This window comes from Petromyzon marinus, chromosome 1 (assembly GCF_048934315.1).
Source record: "Petromyzon marinus isolate PM22_M1 ecotype Great Lakes invasive population chromosome 1, UKy_Petmar_22M1.pri1.0, whole genome shotgun sequence".
NCBI classification, from domain to species: Eukaryota; Metazoa; Chordata; class Hyperoartia; order Petromyzontiformes; family Petromyzontidae; genus Petromyzon; species Petromyzon marinus.
Window position 1 is genome coordinate 18,667,604 of NC_133667.1, and position 26,977 is coordinate 18,694,580.

Consider the following 26,977-nt stretch of genomic DNA (forward strand, 5'->3'; position numbering starts at 1 on the left):
AGGCTCGGTGTATCCAGTGGTCAAGACCCGCCGGGCCAGCGGTGGGTCAGATAGCCTCCCCTAGGTCCCAGCCGGATGACTCTAGGATAGGGGTAGACGTGTGAGTGCGTCCCGCCAAGATAGGAGGCTGTACCTCCTTAGGTTAGGAAGAGACCTGTGTGTAGGTGACGTTTAGTCTGGAGGCTGTACCTTCTTAGGGTATCGGGTGAGGGGACCGCATACCCCTCTGTGTGTTAAGGACTGTGTAAAGAGAAGTATTACAATAAACAGAGTGTGCCTCATAAGAAATTTATTCGTCATTATAAACACTACACAGATGTCACAAATAACATAATTGAAGAAACGGAGTGCTTCAAATACTTGGGTCTACTGATATATTAAATCGTACATTCCATCCCATGTTGATTACATCTCAAATAAAATAAAATAAAAAAATTGGGTTTTTATACGGAAACAAACACTGTTATCCCATTCAATTGCACCTGAAAATTGTTAAAACTATCATTATCACATTTTTGACTGCAGTACTGTGACGTTACTTACATATACAGTGAGGGAAAAAAAGTATTTGATCCCCTGCTGATTATGTACGTGTGCCCACTGAAAAAGAAATTATCAGTCTATAATTTTAATGGTAGGTTTATTTGAACAGTGAGAGACAGAATAACAACAACAAAATCCAGAAAAATGCATATCAAAAATGTTATAAATTGATTTGCATTTTAATGAGGGAAATAAGTATTTGACCCCCTCTCAATCAGAAAGATTACTGGCACACTCTTAAAGAGAGTGCTCCTAATCTCAGCTTGTTACCTGTATAAAAGACACCTGTCCACAGAAGCAATCAATCAATCAGATTCCAAACGCTCCACCATGGCCAAGACCAAAGAGCTCTCCAAGGATGTCAGGGACAAGATTGTAGACCTACACAAGGCTGGAATGGGCTACAAGGCCATTGCCAAGCAGCTTGGTGAGAAGGTGACAACAGTTGGTGCGATTATTCGCAAATGGAAGAAACACAAAAGAACTGTCAATCTCCCTCGCCCTGGGGCTCCATGCAAGATCTCACCTCGTGGAGTTGCAATGATCATGAGAACGGTGAGGAATCAGCCCAGAACTACACGGGAGGATCTTGTCAATGATCTCAAGGCAGCTGGGACCATAGTCACCAAGAAAACAATTGGTAACACACTACGCCGTGAAGGACTGAAATCCTGCAGTGCCCGCAAGATCCCCATGCTCAAGAAAGCACATATACATGCCCGTCTGAAGTTTGCCAATGAATATCTGAATGATTCAGAGGACAACTGGGTGAAAGTGTTGTGGTCAGATGAGACCAAAATGGAGCTCTTTGGCATCAACCCAACTCGCCGTGTTTGGAGGAGGAGGAATGCTGCCTATGACCCCAAGAACACCATCCCCGCCGTCAAACATGGAGGTGGAAACATTATGCTTTGGGGGTGTTTTTCTGCTAAGGGGACAGGACAACTTCACCGCATCAAAGGGACGATGGACGGGGCCATGTACCGTCCAATCTTGGGTGAGAACCTCCTTCCCTCAGCCCAGGGCATTGAAAATGGGTCGTGGATGGGTATTCCAGCATGACAATGACCCAAAACACACAGCCAAGGCAACAAAGGAGTGGCTCAAGAAGAAGCACATTAAGGTCCTGGAGTGGCCTAGCCAGTCTCCAGACCTTAATCCCATAGAAAATCTGTGGAGGGAGCTGAAGGTTCGAGTTGCCAAACGTCAGCCTCGAAACCTTAATGACTTGGAGAAGATCTGCAAAGAGGAGTAGGACAAAATCCCTCCTGAGATGTGTGAAAACCTGGTGGCCAACTACAAGAAACGTCTGACCTCTGTGATTGCCAACAAGGGTGTTGCCACCAAGTCCTAAGTCATGTTTTGCAGAGGGGTCAAATACTTATTTCCTCATTAAAATGCAAATCAATTTATAACATTTTTGACATGCGTTTTTCTGGATGTTGTTGTTATTCTGTCTCTCACTGTTCAAATAAACCTATCATTTAAATTATAGACTGATCATTTCTTTGTCAGTGGGCAAACGTACAAAATCAGCAGGGGATCAAATACTTTTTTCCCTCACTGTACACTATTTGTGAAACAGACTAAACCCGCTTCATTATTCTACTTTTCAATTTACACTGAATGTACTATCCAGGACATACCATTGTGACCTCTCCTTAATATCCAATCTGATATCACTTCATGCAAGAATAAATCTACATTTGGTCCTATTCATCCATAAAATCCTTCTTGGCAAATCTGCATTATACTTTGTGAATTAATTAACCCCATTGTCAAACTCAATAATTTAAGACGTCAATATAAATGCATTTTACTATCTGTAGAACAAGAATTGGAATCGGGGACAAAGCCTTTTGCCGTTACAGGACCAACAACCTTCTTTCCTCCATTAACAAAGTAAGTCTTCCTCCTAAAAAATATCCTGAAGCAGAAGATTCGTGGCAGATGCAGCAACATTTGCCAATGTGATTTGTAACGATGAACCCTGTCCATATATCTATAGTTACATGTTGATTTCCAATATAATCATTGGACTGTTGTCTCAACGTGGTATCGTTTGTTTTCTGCTTTGCCCAAGCTTGCATTTGGTGTTGACAAATCGGCAGGAATCCATATACTTGTGCAATTTGTACCGATATACTTTGTTTATATTTATTTATAGCAATTTGTTTACCTTTTCTCTATCTTGCGCTTATGTCATTTTTTTGTTGCTATAACTTTCTGATCCAACCCAACTGCACATCTGTGAAAAAGAGCTTAATAGCTCATCGGATTCCTGCAGTTTAAATAAAGATTCTGATTCTGACCCCCCCAATGCGGTAGTTAAGGTTGTGGTTATACTCTGGTGGTTGGGGTAATAAGGTAGTGGTTATCGTTAGGATGTAATGGTTGAGATTATAATGCTGTTGTGGTTATTTATATGGCTGTAGTAGTTATAATATGGTTCATAATATGCTTCTTGAGAATAGGTGTTCCCATTTTTTTCTGGCAACAAAACAGGTGTTAAGATGTGTAAACACCAAACTGAAACCTTTTACAAGGAATCATGTCTGCATTAATCACAATACTTGTGGTCAGAATGCAAACAAAAAACGTACGTAATATATGCAATATGGCCATTGTTATAATGTGGTTATGGTTGTAGGTGTTATGGTCGTGGTTATGTTATGGTTATATTCCGGCTGTTGTGGTTATAATGTGATTATGATGCAGTTATTGTTGTTATAGTAGAGGTTATGTTGTGATTTCAGATGTTGCAATTGTACAGCTGTCTTGGTGACGAGGGTCCTGTTGGATGAGAAGAGGGATCTGTGTTAGATGAGACGAGGGTTCTGTGTTGGATGAGACGTGGCATTCTGTGTTGGATGAGACGTGGGTTCTGTGTTGGATGAGACGTGGGTTCTGTGTTGGATGAGACGAGGGTTCTGTGTTGGATGAGACGAGGGTTCTGTGTTGGATGAGACGTGGGTTCTGTGTTAGATGAGACGTGGGTTCTGTGTTGGATGAGACGTGGGTTATGTGATAGATGAGACGAGGGTTCTGTGTTAGATGAGACGTGGGTTCTGTGTTAGATGAGACGTGGGTTCTGTGTTAGATGAGACGAGGGTTCTGTGTTGGATGAGACGTCGGTTCTGTGTTAGATGAGACGTGGGTTCTATGTTAGATGAGACGTGTGTTCTGTGTTAGATGAGACGTGGGTTCTGTGTTGGATGAGACGTGGGTTCTGTGTTGGATGAGACGTGGGTTCTGTGTTGGATGAGACGTGGGTTCTGTGTTGGATGAGACGAGGGTTCTGTGTTGAATGAAATGAGAGTTCTGTGTTAGATGAGACGAGGGTTCTGTGTTAGATGAGACGTGGGTTCTGTGTTGAATGAGACGTGGGTTCTGTGTTAGATGAGACGTGGGTTCTGTGTTGGATGAGATGTGGGTTCTGTGTTGGATGAGACGAGGGTTCTGTGTTGAATGAAACGAGAGTTCTGTGTTAGATGAGACGTGGGTTCTGTGTTGGATGAGACGAGGGTTCTGTGTTGGATGAGACGTGGGTTCTGTGTTGGATGAGACGAGGGTTCTGTGTTTGATCAGACGAGGGTTCTGTGTTAGATGAGACGTGGGTTCTATGTTGGATGAGACGTGGGTTCTGTGTTGGATGAGACGAGGGTTCTGTGTTAGATGAGACGTGGGTTCTGCGTTGAATGAGACGTGGGTTCTGTGTTAGATGAGACGTGGGTTCTGTGTTGGATGAGACGTGGGTTCTGTGTTGGATGAGACGAGGGTTCTGTGTTGAATGAAACGAGAGTTCTGTGTTAGATGAGACGTGGGATCTGTGTTGGATGAGACAAGGGTTCTGTGTTGGATGAGACATGGGTTCTGTGTTGGATGAGACGAGGGTTCTGTGTTTGATCAGACGAGGGTTCTGTGTTAGATGAGACGTGGGTTCTGTGTTGGATGAGACGTGGGTTCTGTGCTAGATGAGACGTGGGTTCTGTGTTGGATGAGACATGGGTTCTGTGTTAGATGAGACGTGGGTTTTGTGTTGGATGAGACGTGGGTTCTGTGCTAGATGAGACGTGGGTTCTGTGTTGAATGAGACGAGGGATCTGTGTTGTATGAGACAAGGGTTCTGTGTTGGATGAGACGTGGGTTCTGTGTTGGATGAGACGTGGGTTCCGTGTTAGATGAGACGTGGGTTCTGTGTTAGATGAGACGTGGGTTCTGTGTTGGATGAGACGTGGGTTCTGTGTTGGATGAGACGTGGGTTCTGTGTTGGATGAGACGTGGGTTCTGTGTTAGATGAGATGTGGGTTCTGTGTTGGATGAGACGAGGATTCTGTGTTGGATGAGACAAGTACTTTAGCCTGTACTGGATGAGTTGATGGTTTTGCATTGAATGAAATGAGGATTATCTATCAGGTAATATGAAGGTTCTGTATGGGAAGAGTGTTCTGTATTGGATGAGGTTCTGTATTCCATATTCTGAGGATTCAGTTTTCTATGAGACGAGGGTTCTGTGTCGATGAGGGTTGTGTGTTGGATGACATGAAGGTTCTGTGTCAGATAAGATGAGGGTCCTGTTGGATGAGGGTTCTGTGTTGAATAACACGATGGTTCTGTTGGATAAGACAAGGGTTACATCGGATGAGATGAGGGTTCTGTGTTAGATGAGACAAGCGGCCTGTATTGTAATGTATTTTTTAAAAGGCCGTTATAACAACCTCTATAACATGGCCTTTTGGTTAATGCAATTGGCAAATTATGGCCACTTTTCTACTTACGAAATCTAATTTCCTTGTTAACGAAATTTCACATGGTACATTCCATGAGATCAAACAAGAACTACCTGGGATGCTGCGTCATCTAGCTGCTAAAATTTCCCGGTATCCCTATAGTGCAGTGCAACAGTGACGCCTCCACATCACCTTTCCAGTCATTCCAACATGCAGATCTTTTGGTGAGTTACCTGAAAAGGTTAATTATTTGTATTATTCTATCATTATAATATTTCTGTTCTTTATTATTATCGTGAAAAGTGACATAAGTGTGTATTTATAGGTTAGGAATAGAGTTGGAATGACTGTCCGAAACACATTCCTCTTTTTTTCTATTAAATGAATGGGAAAAGCCATTCCGATTTACGAAATGTTGTTTTACGTGCGTTTTTTTTAAGGAATGCATCCTTCTCATAAATCGAGAGATACCTGTGTAGTGACATCGCTGGATGTCACCATGCTGTGGGTGCAGTACCGGCCCTGGAGGGGCACGGTGTGCGGTGTAGCGACATCGCGGATACCACAATGGTGTGGGTGTAGTACCGGCCCTAGAGGGGCCCGGTGTGCGCTAAATAATAGCGCTGGATGGCACCACGCTTCACGTGCAGTGCCGACCCTACAGGACAGGGTGGGTGGGTGCCGACCGAAGGATAGGGTTGTGTGAGGCCATGGCACTCTGGTTGACCAGGGAGGACACGTGACTGGTTAAGTTGACAGAGGGGCCCCAAGAGGGGGCTAGGAAGGGGGGGGGGGGGTCACGTGATTGGGACCCAGATCCTTCCCGAGGATTCTGGAAGGTGGACGTGGCCAAGGGTGGAGCCGGCCACGCCACAGAGAATATAAGCCGGGTCCCGGGAGGTACCGGGGTTGTTGTTGTTCATCCTGGAAGAAACCCTTCGTCTACGATCTCCGTTCAACGAGTCTCCAACACGTGGACCTGGGCCAAAGTCGTTGGTCCCGGTCCGTTGTAACAGTTACGTAGTAACTAGTGTAGTAACTAGTGTAGTAACTAGTGTGGTAACTAGTGTAGTTAGCCTGGTGGTCACCACCTTAGGTTGTAATTCTGTTAAGGGGAATGTTACCCCGTGTGTTGGAACTAAATAAATGTGTTGCCTCCAAGGTTTACGGCTGCGACACAGTTGAACCCATTACACCTGTATTGGGAAGTCCTCTCTACCCCGGTATATATATACAGTATGCATTAAGTCGCCTTGCTACGTTCGACATTCATGAATTCCCCCAGGAATTTGTTTTCTCCCATTTCAACCCCAGACTGTATATGGAGTACTCTTGCCAATAACAACTTGTAACCCAGCCGCAACTGTTTTGCACGCATTTCTCTACTGATCCATTCGTTTGAAACCGGGCCAGGGTTTTCCATTATTGGTCCGGAGAGTCGATGTACTGTAATAATGCAGTCTACAGAACGTTACGTTTTGTGTAATAATTAAATACACGTGTTGGTCCAAACTTTCACCAAGGGGGGATGTCCATTTTGTGCGGCAGAGCGGAGCCGTGCACTTGGGTTTCCCTCTCTTCCCTCGTCTCTCTCTCTCTCTCTCCCAGTCACAAGGGTGAGAGAGAGAGAAGTAGCGTGACGACCCCTTCCCGACTCATTCCACGCAGGGTCATCCATGCGCCACCGGGAGGGTGCATCTCAATCCATCCCTCGCCCCGTGCTGCTGCTGCTGCTTGCTGCTTGCTGCTCGCCGCGGTAGCAGCAGCGAGCATCATCATCATCAGCACGCGCAGCAGCACGCGCTGATGATGATGCCGGTGCTGATGCCGCTGCGCTCTTCCTCCAGCGCGCGCGCTGACGTTCTTCTCTCAGAGATGGAAAGGCAGGACGAAGAGGAAGAAGAAGAAGGTGAGTTAAACAAAAAAAATTGTACCTACCGCACAGGCCTCTCCATTCGTTTAATTTCACGGGACGCGCTTTTGATCCTCGGTTGACACACAAAAACCGATGTAACCGTTCGTTTAAGCTTTCGCGATTTTAAATCGGAATTAATTATCAGTCCATACGCAACACATACAGTGCATTACACACAGCACCTTAAACGTAAACAATGCCGTTAGTGTGTGTATATATCCAATCGCATAAAACACGTTGACCTGCAGAATAAACAGACCTTTGCTTACATAGAACGGGAAATTCACGCATACACATGTACAATACACGTAACCACAGACCTACAATCTCTCCATTGTAGCTATTTACGAACAATATCCATACATACACACGGGCCTATATCACGACATGTACTGGGATTGTGCATCACAAACGACGTAATTCACGTGTACGTTACACACGCGCAAACGCACACCAGACCGTGCGCAGATGCGCTAACACAACTACGTACGCGCAACGCATCCATCCATCCGTACACACACGGAGACAGAGAGTGTGTACACACATAAACACACGCGATACACGGGCACAAACACCCTACGTGACACGCACCACCACCACCACCCCCCCTGTGCACACAGCTCACGTCGCTTCCACCACCACCACCCGCCCCCTGCCAAGCCTCCAGCTCCCTCCCCAGAGCGGGAGGGCTAAGCCAGTATATAATCAAATAATAATAATAAATGTTCGGCTCCCTAAACGCAGCACCAGCCGTTGTTGTTGTTGTTTTGTATTAATAGCGCGTTGCGAAATGGCTAAAGCGTGCACACTTGAACAGGCGTGTGTGGTGACACGAGGCGACGTTGCGTACGTGCGGCGCAACAACAACAACAATAATGATGATGATGATTGCCGATCATCATCATCATCGTCGACGCCGACGAGTGATCGTTACGAGCGTCATTGGGCAGCGTAACGCCGATGATGTTACAGCCATTAAGCGCGCTTCAGCCTTTATTATAAAAGTTGCTTCTTTTCGTTCTCATCTCCCCCAGGGTAGCCTCATCGCCGTCGCTCGCCGTCAAGCCGGCGGCCGCTTTCGTTCTTTCTTTTTTTCAGCGCAAAAGAAACGGCAAATCGATGTGGCACTGACGCGGCTGCTTTGCGGTGATGCACATCCCGTCGCCTCGGCATTAACGTAATAGACCGCCCGCGTGGCAGCCTCCCGAGCGGCGTCGAAATCCCAAAAGCGAGAAAGCGAGTGGGCGATTTCATGAGCGGGCTCAGCTCCTCTCGTCACAAAAATGACCTCCTTGCGTATTCACGAGGAGGTGGATGTAAGCCGGCGGAGAGGGAGGGGAGAGAGGCTTACGTCCGGAGCGTGCCTTTGGCTGGCCCCGTACCTGTCAAGAAATTCTCTCGGATGTATGTGAAGAAATCGATGGGAGTCTCGCACACCGCGAAGGCAGATAAATACGCGCGGACAAAAGCGTCTGTCGTCGGCGGAACGACTGCGCGCAATCGATACCCGGTAAACGATGAAGAGGAATGCGTTGTGTGCATTTGCTATTGTGCTTTGATATTACTGATATATTACTGTATTCATAGCTTCGAACGAGGGAATACGTTGAGCAGACCGTGACCATCACATTTAAATCCGCCTGCTTCACACCAAGCTAATTGCTTCTGGCACACACACGCACACAAAATAAAATAAAACGCCACGAGGCAAGCTGAGGACTCCACGATGTCTACTCGAATAAAACCCCAAGCTCACATCATCCAGCCAGGATCGCAAGCTGTACGAGCGCAAATATCTGTTGTCGTTGCTCAAATGGAGAAGGTCCTCAAAGAACTGAAAGAGGTGGCAATGGAACTCAGAGAGGTGAGGTTTATTTGCATTCACCGTTTCGTGCCATTTGCAGTGTTTTGGTTCTATGCGATCGGAGCTTCATCAGAGATTACCTACGATTGGCCCTTCATTACATATGCGGGGTTTACGGTGGTTATGGACTGCATTAATGATTTAAAAACCAATCAAAAACACACTCAGTTTTATAACCTTGTAAAGAGCTATAATGTGTGTTTAGTGTTCATTTTATACGAGGTGTATGTAAGCTAATAGATTGAATTTAACCATTCAACGTCAAAATTTACACGGATATGCAACCGAAGGCATCCAATTAAAACTATACAATCCATCTACGAGACGCGCGCAGTGCAGTGTGTTAAATGACGGGTATGGTTTAGTTATGTTTTCACGTATTTTAAATTAAGCACAAATTTGCAAAGTGTATCCCATTATTCCTCTTGCCCAGGAATAACTGTAGTCACATATGTTTAATACACGTGGTAACAGTTCTCAACTCACGGTTGAAATGTCAGTTAAATGCACATTTCCGGGTCACTCAACGCTATGGTGCAGATAAAATTAATAGTCTTGTGATGGAATTCAGCAATGGTTATCCCTGGAGAAATTGGCATCACCATGTGAATGTGGAATTTTCACGACTGGCCCTGGCCAGCAATGGTATATAGGAAGTCCGCAATGCTTATTTGGTCATGTAGATTGTAGACACTGACTCTAAAATATATGGGCTTTGCATGTTTATCCATGTTTCCTAAAAAAAATTGTCTAGTAATACAGCAGTATTGGGGAGGAAAATGGGCTTAATTTTAGGGAATTTTGATTTGATATCGCAAAGCCTAAAAATCATGTTTACCTGGAACATATTTAATGCAAAAAACTAAAATGCAACAAGAGATTGGACATTTCCACTCTTTGACGTTATGTGTGTCAACAAATTTTGTACCTGAAATTAATGAAAGTGGAAAGCAGTTCGTATATTTTGCAAAGTAACTTGTTTTCGTATTGTGACTTTTTCCATTTGTTGCATTGTCACAGAAAATGTAAGTGGTTTCATTCATAAATCCTGTATATGACACTGCAGTGCTAGCATAAGGTTTAAGATGATTGTTGCTGAACTCTGCAGGTCATCGCGCAGATTGACAAACTTACTGCCAACTTACATTTGGAGGAGGAAGACAATGACAGTGAATCTGTCTCCTCCAGCGACGTGTCCTGGTCCAACATAACAGGCCTCTACTTTGAAGAACGGACAATTACCACCAGCACTGCGTCTACGTCGGCAGTTGTATCAGTGACCAGGTCTTACCAGTCACAAAGGACTAGTTTTATGGCTCTCGATGTAGCAAAGGATGCTACCTCAACCAGCAATGCATCAATAGCTCCTGCTCACCAACAGACTCCATATTCTTTTTATGAAACTCAGACAGTAAATGAAACTGTGGATAAGAAACATTGTACCACGTCGTCACAAACTGATTTTCAAGTAAGTTATTGCTCTGGAGACCTTCAGGCCACCTCGAAGGTTAAAGTCGAAACTGCATCACAACTTTCAGCGATAAGCGAGCCGAAACACAAATCCAAGGTTCTGGGTAAAACAACACGTTCTCATGTCCTATTAAGCAATATTCGAAACCCTGAACATTGCCAGCAAGCACTGCGAGGGTCTGATCATATTAATGTGACCAATGACTGTAATACTGGATCGCCACCTCCCAATGACACGGAGAATTCTGAATCAAGAAGGGTAGATTCAACCTCTCCCAAACACACGTTTTTGAAGAACAACCGTGTCGCTTTTGCAAATGGCTCATTGCTGTTAAATGGCATGTTGAAAAGCGTGGGAAATCAAGAGTTAAGCGACGGAGTCCCCAACCACTCTGGAGAGTTTACAACAATAACAAGGAGTTGCTACAGTGCGGTGTCCCGAGACCGAATGAAGAGAGACAACTTCACCCAGACCACCAAAGAACGGGTTCGATTTAGCGACACGGTTGAATATCACAGGTTTTGTCCAGAACTTGAAAGGACTATACAGGTCCACCGTGTGCAAGTGTTTTTTGGTTCAAAGAATGTGCCAGTGCGTTCCTCTTCCTTAAAAACAGAACATCCAAATAGCATCAGTACACGCGCTTTTGTGAACGCAAGCACACAAACTGTGTCCTTTCTCAAAGAAGACGCTAAACCCAAAACCATACTGAGAAAGTCATTTTCCAGTAAGTGACTGCTCATTTTGTTGATGTACATATCAGTAATGAATTATGGCACAAGAACTCAGGGAGTTTATAGCATGTTATGAAATTTCTACATGACGAAAATATAATTACTATTGTATATATAGATGTTATTTTATCTTCTAAATTGCTTAAATATTTTATTACATTTCCCTGATTATTTTACACATCATAACCCATAAAAAATAAGCACATCCATTAATGACCGTAGATTAAGTGAAATATGAATATAATATAGAAATATTTTTTTAAATATATCTTTTCATGACTCAGTGTTATATGAATTATAAAAAGTGCAATCATTCCTAAATCTATTATTATCATTCAGTGACAAAATGGCCTTATTTTATTGTGATTTTAGGCTGTGTGCGAGAGTGACCAATGATTCCAAATTGTTGCTGCAGTGTATAGGATGAGGATGCTATGTGTACAGATGATAGTGATAATGCATTTTTACAGTGAGATGAATAAACATGAAAAATAAGGCGGTTAAGATGTAGATTCAGACAGCAGATGTAAAACTGGTTGTCGTGTGCATGAGGGACAGAGCAGTGAATGAATACTCAATAACCCACAGTAAAAATAACATCACTTACAGTATTAAGGCCAACCCCTTTCTCCCCTTCGCAACATCCATTAGACTCTTCACACGCTCTGCATCCCCAAGCAATTGTCTTCATCATGATGCCCCATATGTGATGTGTACGTGACATGACAGTCTTCATGAAGCTGCATGTGTGCAGAAATTACATCGTTGTAGTGGTTGTTTTGTGCAAGATTCATCATTATATTGTAGCAAATACCATGACTAAACACAAAACTATGATGATGGGCTGTTACCTTTTCTTCCTGCTTATGAACATGAGAATAACAGTGTGAGAAAAGCTCTGATCACAATTTAGACAACTTAACATGACTATTATTAACCGTGGTGGAAAGAAAATAGTTGAGTAGGCAATATGTCCCTGTCATTTTTATATTTTTACACGTAACATATTAAAGTATTTTTGTACACAATCCAAGAGCCCCACGGCCTTCTATGAGCATGGAGCCATTCCAAGCAAAGTGGACGATTTTGGATTGACAGTATATCATCAGCATTGAGGCTTGCTCGAATCAATGCTGGTGAATTGTCAGATGTTCCAGGCAAGGACCTTCTCTTTAAGATATGGGTCGGAGTTCGACGCAAAATTATAACACGAAATAATCACGAGCGTCGTTGCGGAGAATGTAAGTAACGATATCGATCAGCAGAATGTGTCCTGCGTGTCTGTCCTTCCACAACGACGCACATGACTATTTTGTCTGATGTAAACGTATATTTAAACTTTCCATAATACAGGTTTTTTGGCTAAGATTGCATAAATATATAAATGTGTCGTTAAACCCGCTACCACCCGACACAGCTAATTAGTAAGGGTTGTCACGTAAACAGAACATGCCAATTCGTTACTAGTACAGCACACCGGTGTGTTGAAACAGAACATGCCAATTCGTTGGGAGTCCAACACACCGGTGTGTTACAAGCCTTACTAATTGGCTTGTCGGGTGGTGGCGGGTTTAACGACACATTTATTTACGCGATCTAACCCAAAAAAAAACCTGTATTATGGATGATATTGGTCCCGAAAGCCTACGTGTTAGTCTATTTTAACTCTATTTAAAAAACAGGTCCAGGTGGATTTTTGCGAGATAATTGATTGATATTGGAAAATAAAGTGGACAAATCCACCTCAGTGCCACTAAAATAGAGGAAATTAATATAGGAAGCAGGGTTTCTGCATAGTTTGCACAGTAAAAATAAGCAACAACGAATCAAGAATAATCATTCCATCCACAAGTCTTTATATGCATTTATATATATGCTGGCCTATATTTGCGCATTGTTGTCAGTGTGAGTGTAAATATGTTCAATTAAATGTTTTGTTCCAACATCAACGGATGCAATGATGATGTGTGAAAGGGGACCTGAAATAGTAGGGATGCTGGTTCATGGAGGACAGGCTGGTAAGGTACCCTACCCATATTTACGTGGGTGGTGTGAAATTCGCCTTTCACCTCAATCAATATTTTATGGCCGCCATGTGTGCTAAGCAGCACGGGGTCAGGATCAGTCCCTGCTTGCCCCCTGCGTGTTTGAATTTCCTGTGTCTCACACCACCTATGCCTCCTGACACTCCTCCCCATTGTCAACACAATCCCTCCAACATCAGACCTACCAATGTGCTCCTCACCCCCCTTACCAGGCTTTCCATCGGTTCATCTAACCACTCTTCCAGTCACCAGACTGCATATGGAGTCTCCAGGTCTTTCCCCAGTATTGAGGCCACCATCAGGTCTCCATTTATTTTCAGGAACCCCTTTAGTCTCCAGAACCCGTTCAGTATAAATTACAGATCCACTTCTTTTTCATTTTCATATAGTCCACAGAGCCCCCGATATTGTGTTACCAGTCCTTCGTTGTCTTCAAAGCTCTCTATGGCATCTCATCACCCATCAAGCCTTCCCAGCCCCATACAGTCCCCAGACCCCGCCTATATCCTTATCTTCCCCTCATAATTACTGCACCCTATTAATAGTAGCAATGCTACACTCTTCTATCTCTCCTTGCCATCCACCATTTTCCAATTGTAATTTGCTTTCTGGCAACAATGGGCCTACAAGGTATAATGGTAATGATAGTCATGAGGAAATCACTAATCATTAAGTGATGGTGCTTACATTGGTAAATTATTTTATACTTTAATGATGTGTGTTTTCTCAAATGTGCTCATACATGTTTTGATTCTACCAAAACCATTTTAGCATGCACCATGCAAACACATTGTATCTCACTATACAGAGGGCCTAATTCATGTGTTAACAGAAACTGCATTTCCTTCAACGTGTATTTAAATACGACCTATAAGTTGGTGGGAAAGTGACAGAAAATCATCTAAAGCTTCTCCGTCAAGCACACGTTTTTCTGCATGCATACAGATGTTTTTTTACTATTATTTAAAACAAATGGAAAGCTATGGCTTGGTATTACCAAGATTGTGATTAAAAGTACCACCAGTTCAAAATGTATGTCTCCACTTGAAACTGATTTATTCCGCCGGATGGGTACTCTCAGTAGGAAAGGTTTGTGAAGGCATGTTGAGTCTTTTCATCCTATTTATGTCATCAGGCAAAACATATTTTTGTCATGACTGGTAAAAATATATATAACCAGGAAAAAATAAGTTTACGTCTCAAAGAAAGTTATGTTTACTGACAGAAACCTCATCATGAAAATGCAAAGTACCCTAATGGGCTTTAATTATCCTCCCCCATGATATATATGTATAAACACTGGACATGAGAAAGGTTGTGTTGTAGTGATCAGCAATGGGAAATTGGATTAAATTCCTGGCTGAAAACAACCCCAATGTCAATTCGTGTTGTTCCAGGCTATACGAGGCATCTCTGTTTTTTGTGTGTGTGTGTGAAAGTGAGTGTGTGCGCGGGTGCCCCCACGTGTGTGTTTGTGGGGAGCGGTAGTGCAATGGTAAATGTGCCGGTCAAAAGTGGCCGGGCGTGGTGCTGCCCGCTCACCCCCTCGTATGTGCTATTGTGGTGACTCATTTCACCCCTTCCGACAATCAAGCTAGCATCAGGACTCAAGGTAAGTGAAAATATAACTTAATTTGTTCTATTCATGTTACTTTATTTAATGTTCTATATACTATAGAGTATTTATTATAACATTACATGCAAATGTACAATATTATTTATGAGTTTAATAATGCTTCCCTTCTTTGTTGAACCGTAACACATTTCAAAACACACCGTATGGGCATTTAAATACAGTACATTATTGTGTTCCGACTAACGAATCATTTGACTTTCAAACGGGTCTCAGGAACGAATTATGTTTGTAAGTCGAGGACTGCCGGGACTCATCAACACAATCGTCGGCAATTGTGGAACGTGCCTGGCAACAAGGACATTCGAATACTTTTTATAACTTTGATATATGTAAAATTAATTACTATTGGCCAAGATTATGTGGAGGATTTATTAAAATTGAGAGAAATAAAAGTCAATTCTACAAATCTGACAACTATCGGCTCAGTGCAGATAGGAAATGCATTATTAGGTCATCAAATTACAACCTCAAAAGAATAGCGTATTTACATGAATTTAAACTAACAGCATTTTTATATTACAAACCATTTAGTACTGGATAATTAATGACTCACCTGTATCACCACATGAGTAGATGTACCTTCAATTTAACACATCTAACAATTTATTGTACTCTTACATAATTTAACCTCTAGATATGACTGCTACTTCCTGCTCAGTTGTGGGGTTGTGTTGATGACATCACACCACCTATTTAAGGTGCAGAATTGGAGATTTTAATAATTATGGCAACCACCTAATGATGCTGGTGGCAAGTACCAGCGAAACGTCAAACTAAATTATTATATGTGGATTTATCTACAAAATATCAGTGTAATAAATAATACATTTGTACATTTGTTCACGTGACAATGTTATTTGGCTATTCCAGGTAGAGGATGATGACTTTTTGCTGCACCGTACGTAGCCAACCATGCGAATCGGAGATGGGGATATGATACACATGCTAATCGGAGGTGTATGACACACATTGGCATTTTACTCATGCTCTGATCCAAAAATCAATTATGAATCAATATCAAATATATTCAAAGTGACAATAAATATTAGTAGACATAGTAAAAAATATATTTTCAAAGAAAGTAAAACCATAACTTGCTTAACTTATACAGTTTAATAATCAAAGACATTGTCGTCATCACACCTACTTGTGAAGCAAGCAGACAATACGAATAAATAACCAACAATGGCGAGTACAAATGTATGTTTTAATAGAAAGTTGCTGATGGAAGTCGACGTCTACAGTATTGTGAACCTAATCACGTTCAGCAATTCAGATTTAACCCATGTGGGGTACAAAGAATGAGGCAAAGTCCTTTGTGCAGCAGGGGAACAAGGAAATACAACTCACGTTCAAATACAAGTATCGGTGCCATGAGTAGATCAACAGATCGCATAATATGAAAAATAACTCCAAAATATAATTGACCATGGTACTGATCGAAGAGACAAAGAGGGGCAACAAAGTGCTGATGAGATAAGTGATAAAATAGAAGAGGACAGGGCTGAATCATGAAAGGGCAAGCACGTTTTTTATTGGCTTCTATTGCACAGTTTTAGTGTTGACTAAAGCGCCATCTAAAATGTGAGAAGCATTATTTAGTCTTGGGTAGACCATTGATCTGCAGAACTATAGGAGTTGCTGCTTCCTCAATGGAGATTTTGGTCCCAAATCATGCAGCTTTTTTAGAATAATTCGGCAACTTTTAATAAGATATAGTTTTTGCATAAAATAATACCCATAACCACTAACTGCAAGAATGGAATGGCCAACAGTGGGCAGGCTTAGAGGGCAGAGTTAGGCCTTGGCCATGATGCGGAATTGCATCGATCACACTGAGAGGAGGGAGGGGACGATGCTTGCAACCTCCATCAGCTAGCCGAGGTCAGGCTATTGTGAGTTTGAGTGGAGTCCTAAATTGATGATTGCCAACACAGTGGAAGTTTGGTAGCCACATCTTACAAATGACAAGCCGGGTGGACAGTGGGAAGATCAACTCTAAAGTAGGTCCCGGTGTCAAGACATGGGCCCGCTTTTACTGTTCCTTCACTATGTAGTCCAGCAGATGTTCTTGATTGGACCCGGTGTGCATCCCTTATGTGTGGATGGGCCAATGCCAGAACAGCGTCTTGGCGATTTCAAGCCCATGGGTTGCATATAAGTTTCTCAGCCTCCTAGCCTTGTTATTCAGCTGATCTGGATAATGTATTTTATGGATGACTATCCCGGGGAGCTATTTTAGCCAGCACTCATCAGCCATCTATTACACAATTCCACAGATGGGTTATTCGGGGAAGGAGGCTGATAGGGTGTCCATTTTATTGAAGCTAAATTGGTGGTAACTAATTACATATATTTTTTTCTAAATGTTTCAGCAGTGGTCTGTTAATGTTGGACTATACCTTTTGAGATGATTGAATGCCTTAGTTTGTACCTAGAAGGATGAGATGGGTCACCTTTCTTCGGAATAGGTTATATAAAAGTATTTTTTTAACACGATGGAAAGTCAGAATTGTAAAAAATTTAAATGTGGAAGATCAAATTCCATGAACAAAAATTACTTGACATGAAATTATAAATAAAATATTTTCAACGACAATAACTTGCTATGAAAACATGATATAAGTTAAATTAAAGAGTTCAAATGGGAATGACTAAAGTGTGAAATTTAATAAAACTGTCAAGTCATATGATGATTGAACTGCAAGGGATGAAAGGGAATTGTCTGTCACCTAGTGATTACCTTCGGATGGAGTGGGGAGGTGTTTCATCAATGTCTTGTGAATGTTTTTTAGTTGTAGGCTAGGTCAACAGAAGACGCGTTCCAATTACTGGATGAATATGGTGCATTGCAATTGGTGGTCATTGAAAATGTTTCACTGCTACTTTCTGTCACAGCCAAGGAATTATGTCCTAAATGGGTTATCTTTATTTTATTATTTATTGTTTAAATGCCAAATTTGACTATATATTGCTGTAATGTACTTTAAAAAATAAAACATTTCTTTGCACATTTTATATTTCAAATCATACTGGAAATAGACAATGTTTTAAGAGAGCAGGCTTACATGTAAAGATGTCAGTCATATTCATTTCTTCTAATAATTGTATTTCTTATTATTTTAATGCACTCCAAAAAATTTTACGCAGAAGCATTGTGAAACATATTGGAGAGCTAATAAAATATTATCAGTTCCAAACATTTACAATCAGTCCCTCTCAACTGTTCATAAAACTTACGGAACTGCAATGGCAGAGGTATACGAACTGTTACCAAAACATCCCGTTGCCATCCTCAATAGCGCTGCCTTTTAACAGCCAAAATATATAGCAGGAGGCTATCATTTTTGGCACTCATTCTTAAAAGCAGAAATAGGAAATCCAATATAAATGGTACTGATCCACAAATGGACACTGTATTTTACAATGGTGCAATGTTTTGTCTTGCATACACTGAGGGATTTTCAGAAATGAGACAACTCTTATTTGTCATTCTCTTATCGATGAATCCAATCATCTATGATGGCCGGTTAATCTGCACTTTCTCACACCATATGAGGATCCATAAGCAGTGCCTAGTTTGAGCCATAATAGTCCAGAATGCTGTTCCGTTAATAATTTTGGCATGCCACATCCATCTTGTCATAACGTTTTGTTCTCATCATCTTGAGATGAATCATCCTCTGGTAATATTCCAGTGAGGCACAATCAGCCAATCACTTAAACGGATTAAAACCAATGTAAACAAAAATCGGCTTTTATTTGGTTCAAAACTGCAGTAAGTGAAGCTATAACATCTTGTATACATATATCCCTTGGTCAATTCACTGCTGAATGAAAGTATCATCACACTTTATTAATGTGGGGTTGATGTATTTACCTTTCAATTCTAGATTTGAAGCTTTCGTGACTGCAAGGATCCATACTCTTTGGTTCTATTCGGTAAAGTCACGTAAAAATATAAAACAACAAAAAAAACAAAAAGGTCGCGGTCTGAGCTTGGCTGTGTTCACTCCAGCGCTGTCCTCGAGACAGTCTGGTCCCTTCACCTGATGAAGGCCACTTGTGTTGTGGCCGAAACGTCGTGAATTTTTTTTGTTGTTTTAAACTTTTACGTGACTTTACCGAATAGAACCAAAGAGTATTTACCTTTCTTGTACTTTGCACTTTCTATCATGTTTTGTATTGATTGTTGTTGTAACGTTTGTTGCCTATCCATCCTGGACATCTGTGAAAACGAGCTTTATAGCTCTCATCGGATTCCTTCAGTTTAAATAAATAAAATAAAATAAATAAATATTCTGATTCGATTTGGTCATACTTCACGACAACGGTCATTGCTGGATGGTGAAGAGTAATGCTCGAGGATAGGTTTAGATATTCCCTCACCACTGCCATTAGTCACAGCCTCAACACTAACTCAGGCTGCCAGGTTCATAGTGCGGTGCTCTGACCAATGTGACACCGTGCTAACACCCTGATTTAAGCGAGGTCATTGTACGTAAACAATGGTTTCATAATTGTATTCTGTTCACGTGGTTGATCACTACCAATGAGAAAATGTCAACAGGCAATATGTGAAATGCAGTTCGCTGATCTGGAATTACAATAACTTCATGACAGTACTTTTCACAAGCATGGTAAATAAATAAATAAAGATACTGCATGCTTTCGTGCATTATTAATCATTATTTAATTTGGGTTACAATATAATCAATTGTGCAGCAATGCATTCAGCCTCCTGATTCAGTCATCATCTTGAAATCTTTGTAATTACTCTAGCGGCAATATATTACTACACATATAGTATTTTCCTCAACATTTCCCTTGGTATTTTATGTATGCATATAATAAGAATTATTCATAGTTCTGACTACTTGTTTGTGTTACAATAAATCAATGCAAACAAAATCAGACAGAGTATATTCTCATATTTGAAGAATCGCCTTACTAACTGAAAATGGTTCAGTTCATTAATTTAAAAACAAAATTTTTGGAAAAAATGTGTTATCTTCATCCTAAAAATTCCTCTACTTTTGTCACTACTCCTTGACAAATGGAAAGGTAAAGCTGTCAATGAAAAATTACACAGTCACTGAATTCATTAAAGCAATCATGGGAGTCCACAGCACAACTGAGATAGAATATTGAACAGAAGACAAACTTATTGTTTTATTTGAGGTGTTTCATTTAATAAAGGTAAATATTAATCTTTCAAATTCACTTGTATTTGTTCAGTTCTAGTACTGCAATGTTGTAGCCAGTACATCAGTTTTACTTCATATCATGTTATATATGGGTGGAGCAGTGGTGCTTTGACACAGCGACCTGAATTCAATTCCTGGTCACAGCTAACATCAGTGGAGAGTGATATCTGAACTGGTCCTGGGATACTTTCTTCACCAACCTGCACCAACCATCGTGGTGAAGTATGGCAAAACACAGCTGCCACTGATGGCGAGGCCTTATTCTAGCAGTAATTCGATCAAGGAGTGTAAGTAAAAAAATAATGTTATGTAGATTTATACTGGACAAAAGTAATGAAAATGCCATTTCATTCATATTGCACATCAAAGTATCACATTTACTGAAAGTACATGGCAGCTATGTTACGTTACTTAGTGAATAGCTCTGCATCACTGACTGTGAATATAGACAGTAGAGTCTGTTCCAACTGTGAGGAACAACTTGAATAACTATTACTATTACCTCGTAAACAAACGTGTGTTCACATGCACATGGAGTTATATTTATGTGGCGCCTGGGTAGATCCCACAGAATAATTGCTGGTTATAATAATTACTTTTCAATACCATTGTGTTATATATTTGACAACCTAACTGCAATTCTATTCGTAAATGATTTTTTTGAAAAAAATTGTTTTTGTAAAATAACCAAAATGAAATCTGCAGTTGCTAGTATTGTTCTTTCTTCCACATGTTTTCAATGTATAACTATTTAACGTAAGTAAAATTATTTATAATGGTTTTCTCATTACACAATAGCTTCACTTAAAAGCTATTAATATACAACACCAACTTAAAGGAATGTTTCAGTTAGATTAAGACAGCCAGGAAAATGTATGTCTGTGTTGCATTGTTCTATCTTCTGTTCAATCTGCTCTGACAAAGGGCCTTTGTCTGTATCGTAAGATTATATACTTTTAATTTATGAAGTAATATTTGTTGATGATGGTGTTATTTATTCGCTAGATTAGTGGACTCGTAATTTCTTCTGGCAGAAATCCATTAAGACTAAAAATAAGCTTTTAGTAATCACAAATTTGTTGTTGATGATTAAGTATTTCAACCGCAACTAAATTAAAGAGATTCAATCAACAGAAGATTATTGAAATGTACTCTATATAAAATACTATTATTAACATCCAACTTTTATTCATTTCATTCATGTATGCATGTTGCTTAAGACGAAAGTAATGTAATGAAAATATTGAACACTTGGCCTGCATTCGTTGAAATATAATGGGGGTAAATATAAATGAGTGCAAACCTGTGGGTGCTCGTGCATTTGTGTGAAAATACATGTCTGTTCATTTCTATGCAGGGAGTGTTGAGGCATATAAGCCTCTTTTGGTAATGACACAGGATCGGGTGCAGTATGTTCCACGTATCACACCTGAAGATGATGTTCTTGTTGCTACACTTGAAGAAATAGGAAAAAAGGTATAGCTCCTAAACCAGATGGAATAACTGTAGACATTGTAAAACAAACAGAGCGAGCTGTTAGATTAAAACTAGTATACCAGTTTGTTAAATATTTACACTGAAAAAGAAAATCCTCATTCATGGAATGATGCGCCAATCATTCTTCTCGTAAAAAGCTACACAAAAATACATCGAACATTTACAGACCAATTACCTTCCTACCACACACACATATATAAATTGTTTAACCATGTCATCGAAAACGAAATAATGAACAATATTTATTTATAGAAAAGACAAATGAATATCAAATAACATTATCCCTGGATTCTGGCTATGAAAGTACATTATATACAGTGGAAACGTATTCCATAACCCAGGCTCTCACAAACCAAAGCCTTCATAAAAAATATACTGGAATGAAAATAATAACAAAACAACATCTAATTATCACGTATCATTTATATAGGTGGAACAACTACAGTACGTACGCTGAGATTGCAAAATACAAATCAGAAGAGTTGGGCAAGGGGATTACATTTTTCTAAAAACTGGAATGGATAAATAAAGTCATAAACATGAATAGAGAAAACATTAACCATCTCAGATTTGCTGATGGCATAGTCATTATAACAAACCATGAAAATGAATGACAGACTTATTTAATAACTTCTATAAAGAAGCCTGTAAATGTGGCCTTACAATAAATGTGATTAAAAACAGAAATCTTTTATAACAGCATTGCTGAACCAAAAAAGACATGATTTTTCAAGGGGAAAAACTGGAAGAGAGTAGAGTATGTATATTTATGGATATTATTGGAAGTTGACTAGGATCAAAATTATGAAACAATACATGAGTGAGAGCATATCAGATTGCTTTTGGAAAATCGAAATTGATCATGGAAAGCTTCATTACGCAATGTTATTAAATAATGCAGTTTTTCATATGTCCACTAAAACCGATGATGACACTTAAATTGGAACATGGACACTGAAAGAAAACTGAGCATGAAGAGATGCATGCCAAGAAATACAGAAAGAGGAGCGTATTCTTAGAGAATACAAATTATAGAAATTATATTTATTGTTAAGAAAAGTAAGTGGGCAGGACACATCACTTAAAGGGATGATGAATGAGACTGGTAATAGAAACGGCACCCAAAGAGGAACATGCTGAGAGGATAATCCCCGTCGAGATAGAACGTTGATGTTTGCTCTTGTGCAAAAGTGAGATCAATTTTGGGATCTCAAGATCAGGACGGATGGTGGCGTGGGGAGGCCTTAATCCAACAGTGAATAGAACATATTTTAATGATGATCCAAATAGGTTACCAGTTAGTGCAGATGCCCTTGTACATTCAGGGTAAATGTAGTTATACACATTAAACAAAAAAATGCATCTTCTTTTCTTCTGCTGCTGTCTATTAAAAACGATGACGACTGTGGAGAGCGGGTAGCAGTAATATTCCCGCGCGCAGGTCGGATGAGAGAACAGCCCTTGAGCGGAAATATGGGCCACACTGTACGCAAGAGTTATTAGTCTGCTGACTGGGATTTAAGTTGTGCCTCTCCTGGTGTGTATGTTATGCATAGAGCACACATTGTGCTAGATTGATCTTAACACTGCCCTTTTTTAATTGTGCACAAGTAATTCTGGTGCACTATATTTAGTGCAAATAATAGCTAGTTTATATTTACATATTGTGTTCATCTGCTTTACTGTAATTACAGCAACACCTTTTTTTGTATTGTGAATTAACGTCATTCAGCAGAATGGTGGCCACTCATATTATATTATTTACGTGCACGAGTACATGGGTTAATAGATATTCAATCCACTTCATCTAGATTACGCTTTATATTTATTTGCATAAATTATTCCCATCTCATGAAACACAAATAGTGTTTGCCAGGGCACTCTGACTCTTTGCCAGCTTAGTGCTACAATACTTTTGTTTCAGTCACAAATACACATTTTGTCTCAGCAATAATTATTGATATGGCTTGATTCATGCTTCTCTTTTATCTTTGATCTTGCACATTTTAGCATCATATAAAGTACAGTGGTCTCACTGGCTTAATCTAGATTACGTTTTATATATATCAGCCGCTACAATGTCAGCTAAATGTAAAGATAATCTGATTTCCAAGTTCAACCTCCTTTCCGAAAAAAAATGTAGACGTTGACAAGGTTGATAATATGGTTTTCCCCTTTTTTTCTGGCAACAAAACAGGTGTTAAGATGTTAAAACACCAAACTGAAACCTTTTACAAGGAATCATGTCTGCATTAACCAGAATGATTGTGGTCAGAATGCAAAAAAACACACACTCTGATAATATATGCATTGTCCTTGAAACTTTCCACACCAGAGACAGCTTTCTTTTGAGCCTCGTCTCAAACGGTGTTAAACCAGAGTACGCCAAAGGCGTACAGCCCAAAGACCACGCCACTATCAGAGTAATGAGAGCTCGGGGCGAGCAGCTACATCATGGGACCTCCTTTGCCAGTACCAAAATATGATAATAAGTTTTTCCCCTTTTTATGGCAACAAAACACGTGTTTAGATGTTAAAACAACAAAATGAAACATTTTACAAGGAATCATGTCTGCATTAACCACAATGCTTGCGGTCAGAATGCGAACAAAAGAAACATACTCTGATTATATATGCATTGTCCTTGAAACTGATTGGTCCACACCAGAGACAGTTTTCTTTTGAGCCTCATTCTGACCACAAGCATTGTGGTTAATGCAGACATGATTCCTTGTAAAAGGTTTCAGTTTGGTGTTTTAACATCTTAACACCTGTTTTGTTGCCAGAAAAAAGATGAAAAACCTATTATCATATTTTGGTACTGGTATAGGAGGCCCCATGATGTTGACAAGGTTGTCATTAATCTGAGTAATAGCCCAATTTCTGATGGTCTAAAGTCGGTTTTGGCTAAAGGTGAACTTCGCAGTCACCCCCAAACACATACCAGTGGATGAGATTATTGCTCAGGTCGATGTAGCTCTTAAGGGTTTGGGACACATCGCTGCAGACTGGACAAGATCTAATATCGCTGCAACCCTAAAAAGTGCTAAGATACCAGTCAGCAACATCAGTAAAGAGGAGCGTTTTGAGTTATCTCAATTAAAAAAGAGGGAAGATATCGTCATCATGGACAAAACCGTGTACAATAACAAAATTCAGGACTTACTTAATGATGGTAGCTACACAAAAAATTAAAAGAGATCCCACCAACTACCTCATTACAAAAACGAACAGTACCATCACTGATTCAGCTTCATTAATTGAACAGACCAAATGGTTTTCCTTAAAACCTTCTGCTGCTAGACCACCCAGACTATATGGCTTACCAAAAATCCATAAAGAAGGTACACGCCTTCGTCCCATCGTCTTCACCATTGGCTCGCCCACCTAAAAACTGGCCCGATATCTGTCTGAGACCTTGCAGCCATTCACTGGTAAGACCATCTCTTCTGTTCTTAACTCAGCTCACCTGGTATCGTCAATTAAAAACATATCACTGTCCCCAGGTGATTTGCTTGCTAGTTTCGATGTAGTTTCTTTGTTCACCAAAGTTCTTGTGCCCGTTACCATTGCAATAATTGAGGATTTGGTCCAACAAGGATGCAATGCTGATGTACCAGCCCTGTTGAGACACTGCCTCACCAATACATGCTTCACCTGGAGTGGAACATTCTACAAACAAACTGAAGGCACCCCAATGGGTTCTCCCAAATCTCCGGTTGTGGCCAATATCTTCATGGAAAATGTTGAGACAGACGCCATCCAGGCATCCACTCTACGCCCGTCCTTGTGCAAGAGGTACGTGGATGACACATTTGGCATCTGGCCACATGACTGACCGGCTCTGAAACAATTCCTCATCGACATCAATTCCATACACCCAGCAATCAAATTCACCATGGAGGTAGAAAAAGATGACATGCTACCCTTCTTGGATGTCTTAATCAAAAAGAGACCTGATGGCTCAATGAGCCACTCTTTTTACAGGAAAGTAACCTATACTGACGCCTACCTAAAACCTGATTCCCACCATCATCCATCCCAGAAGAATTCCCTCATCAAAATGCTACACCATAGAGCTCAATGTATCTCCGACTACGAACACCTAACCAGTGAACTCAAACACGTACACCAAGCTCTCAAGGCGAATGTATATGCTGACTACACAATCCGCAAAGCCATCACCCCAACCGTGAGGAAGGAGGCATCTGATGATCCAATCAAAACCATCACCTTGCCTGACATAGCAGGGATAACCAAAAGGATTTCCAAAATCTTGAACAAACGCAAGATCCAGGTCCGATTTAACACAGTGCACAAAATTCGTGATCTGATCCCATCTGTGAAGGACAAGATTCCTGACATGCAATATCCCGGCGTCTACAAACTAAGCTGTATCTGCGGCAGCAGTTACATTGGGGAAACTAAACAACATGTCTCGGACCATGCTCGTGAACATAAGGCAGATCTGAAACACGGCAGGACCAATTCTTCTGCCGTGGCTGATCATTACTTTAATGCGGCTGGCTCACATGAAATTGATTTCTCTAAGACGATGGTACTTTGCAAGCCGACTGGCTACCAACAAAGATTCGTTCAGAAAACGGACACAGACACAATTTCAACTGAGACGACGGTTATAAACACAGCAATCATTGGAAAGATGTCATCAACCACTTTTCTTGTCAACCTCTACCGTCAGCAGTGTTTATGTATGTAGCGAGGTGCAATGCCCCCCCCCCCCCCATCTCTACCCCCCTCTCTCTCCCCCTATCTCTACCCCCTCCCTCCCCCCATTGTCTCAGACTCTTGGACTGCGCCCCTCGCCATCAGCTCCACCTCTATCTCGCGCTTTACTCCTACATCAACACTGGCTGCCCCGCCCATGCTGTTTGCGTCACGCAGCTCTCGTTGCTGCTGCCTCGCAACTCTCGTCCCCCGCCCACTCACTTTGGAAGCAGTTGCATTTGGAGGCTTGCCCCCTCTTTTCTCTTTGCATGATTAAGACTGCTTGTGTTGCGATCGAAATGTCGTGGGTTTTTAGCTTTTATTTTAAAAACCTAAAATACGGCTTAAGTTTTTTGCTTTGTTGAGTATTCACTGATTCTTTGGTGAAATTAGAGCTAAATTGATAGAAATTTGGCAATAAGGGTCTTTCTGTGCAACCAAATGATTAATAGGATTCGCAGCAGAAAAAAACGTAGTGGGGCCAGGGGCATGGGAGTCGCATTGGTGACCCATATGGTGGAGCCAAGGTGTCCATATAGGCTATTGGCAGGGCGTAATAAGATTGAACCTGGGACCCTGGCATCCTCCTGCACCTGTTGCTGGTAAT

General features: G+C 40.9%; 1 protein-coding gene across 2 annotated transcripts; it reads left to right on the plus strand.

The window, feature by feature from the left end:
• Positions 1-6,123: 6,123 nt before the first annotated feature.
• On the plus strand, positions 6,124-14,672 carry LOC116948118 (uncharacterized). 2 transcript variants are annotated; one of them, XM_032964603.2, is made up of 3 exons: positions 6,124-7,182; positions 8,223-9,052; positions 10,161-14,672. In XM_032964603.2, exons 2-3 carry the CDS (start codon positions 8,915-8,917, stop codon positions 11,256-11,258), a joined length of 1,236 nt encoding a protein of 411 aa, XP_032820494.2. In that variant the 5' UTR covers positions 6,124-7,182; positions 8,223-8,914; the 3' UTR covers positions 11,259-14,672. The 2 variants fall into 2 exon arrangements, with proteins under 2 accessions (XP_032820494.2, XP_032820417.2); XM_032964526.2 differs by having other exon boundaries at positions 6,124-9,052.
• The last annotated feature ends 12,305 nt before the right edge of the window (positions 14,673-26,977 follow it).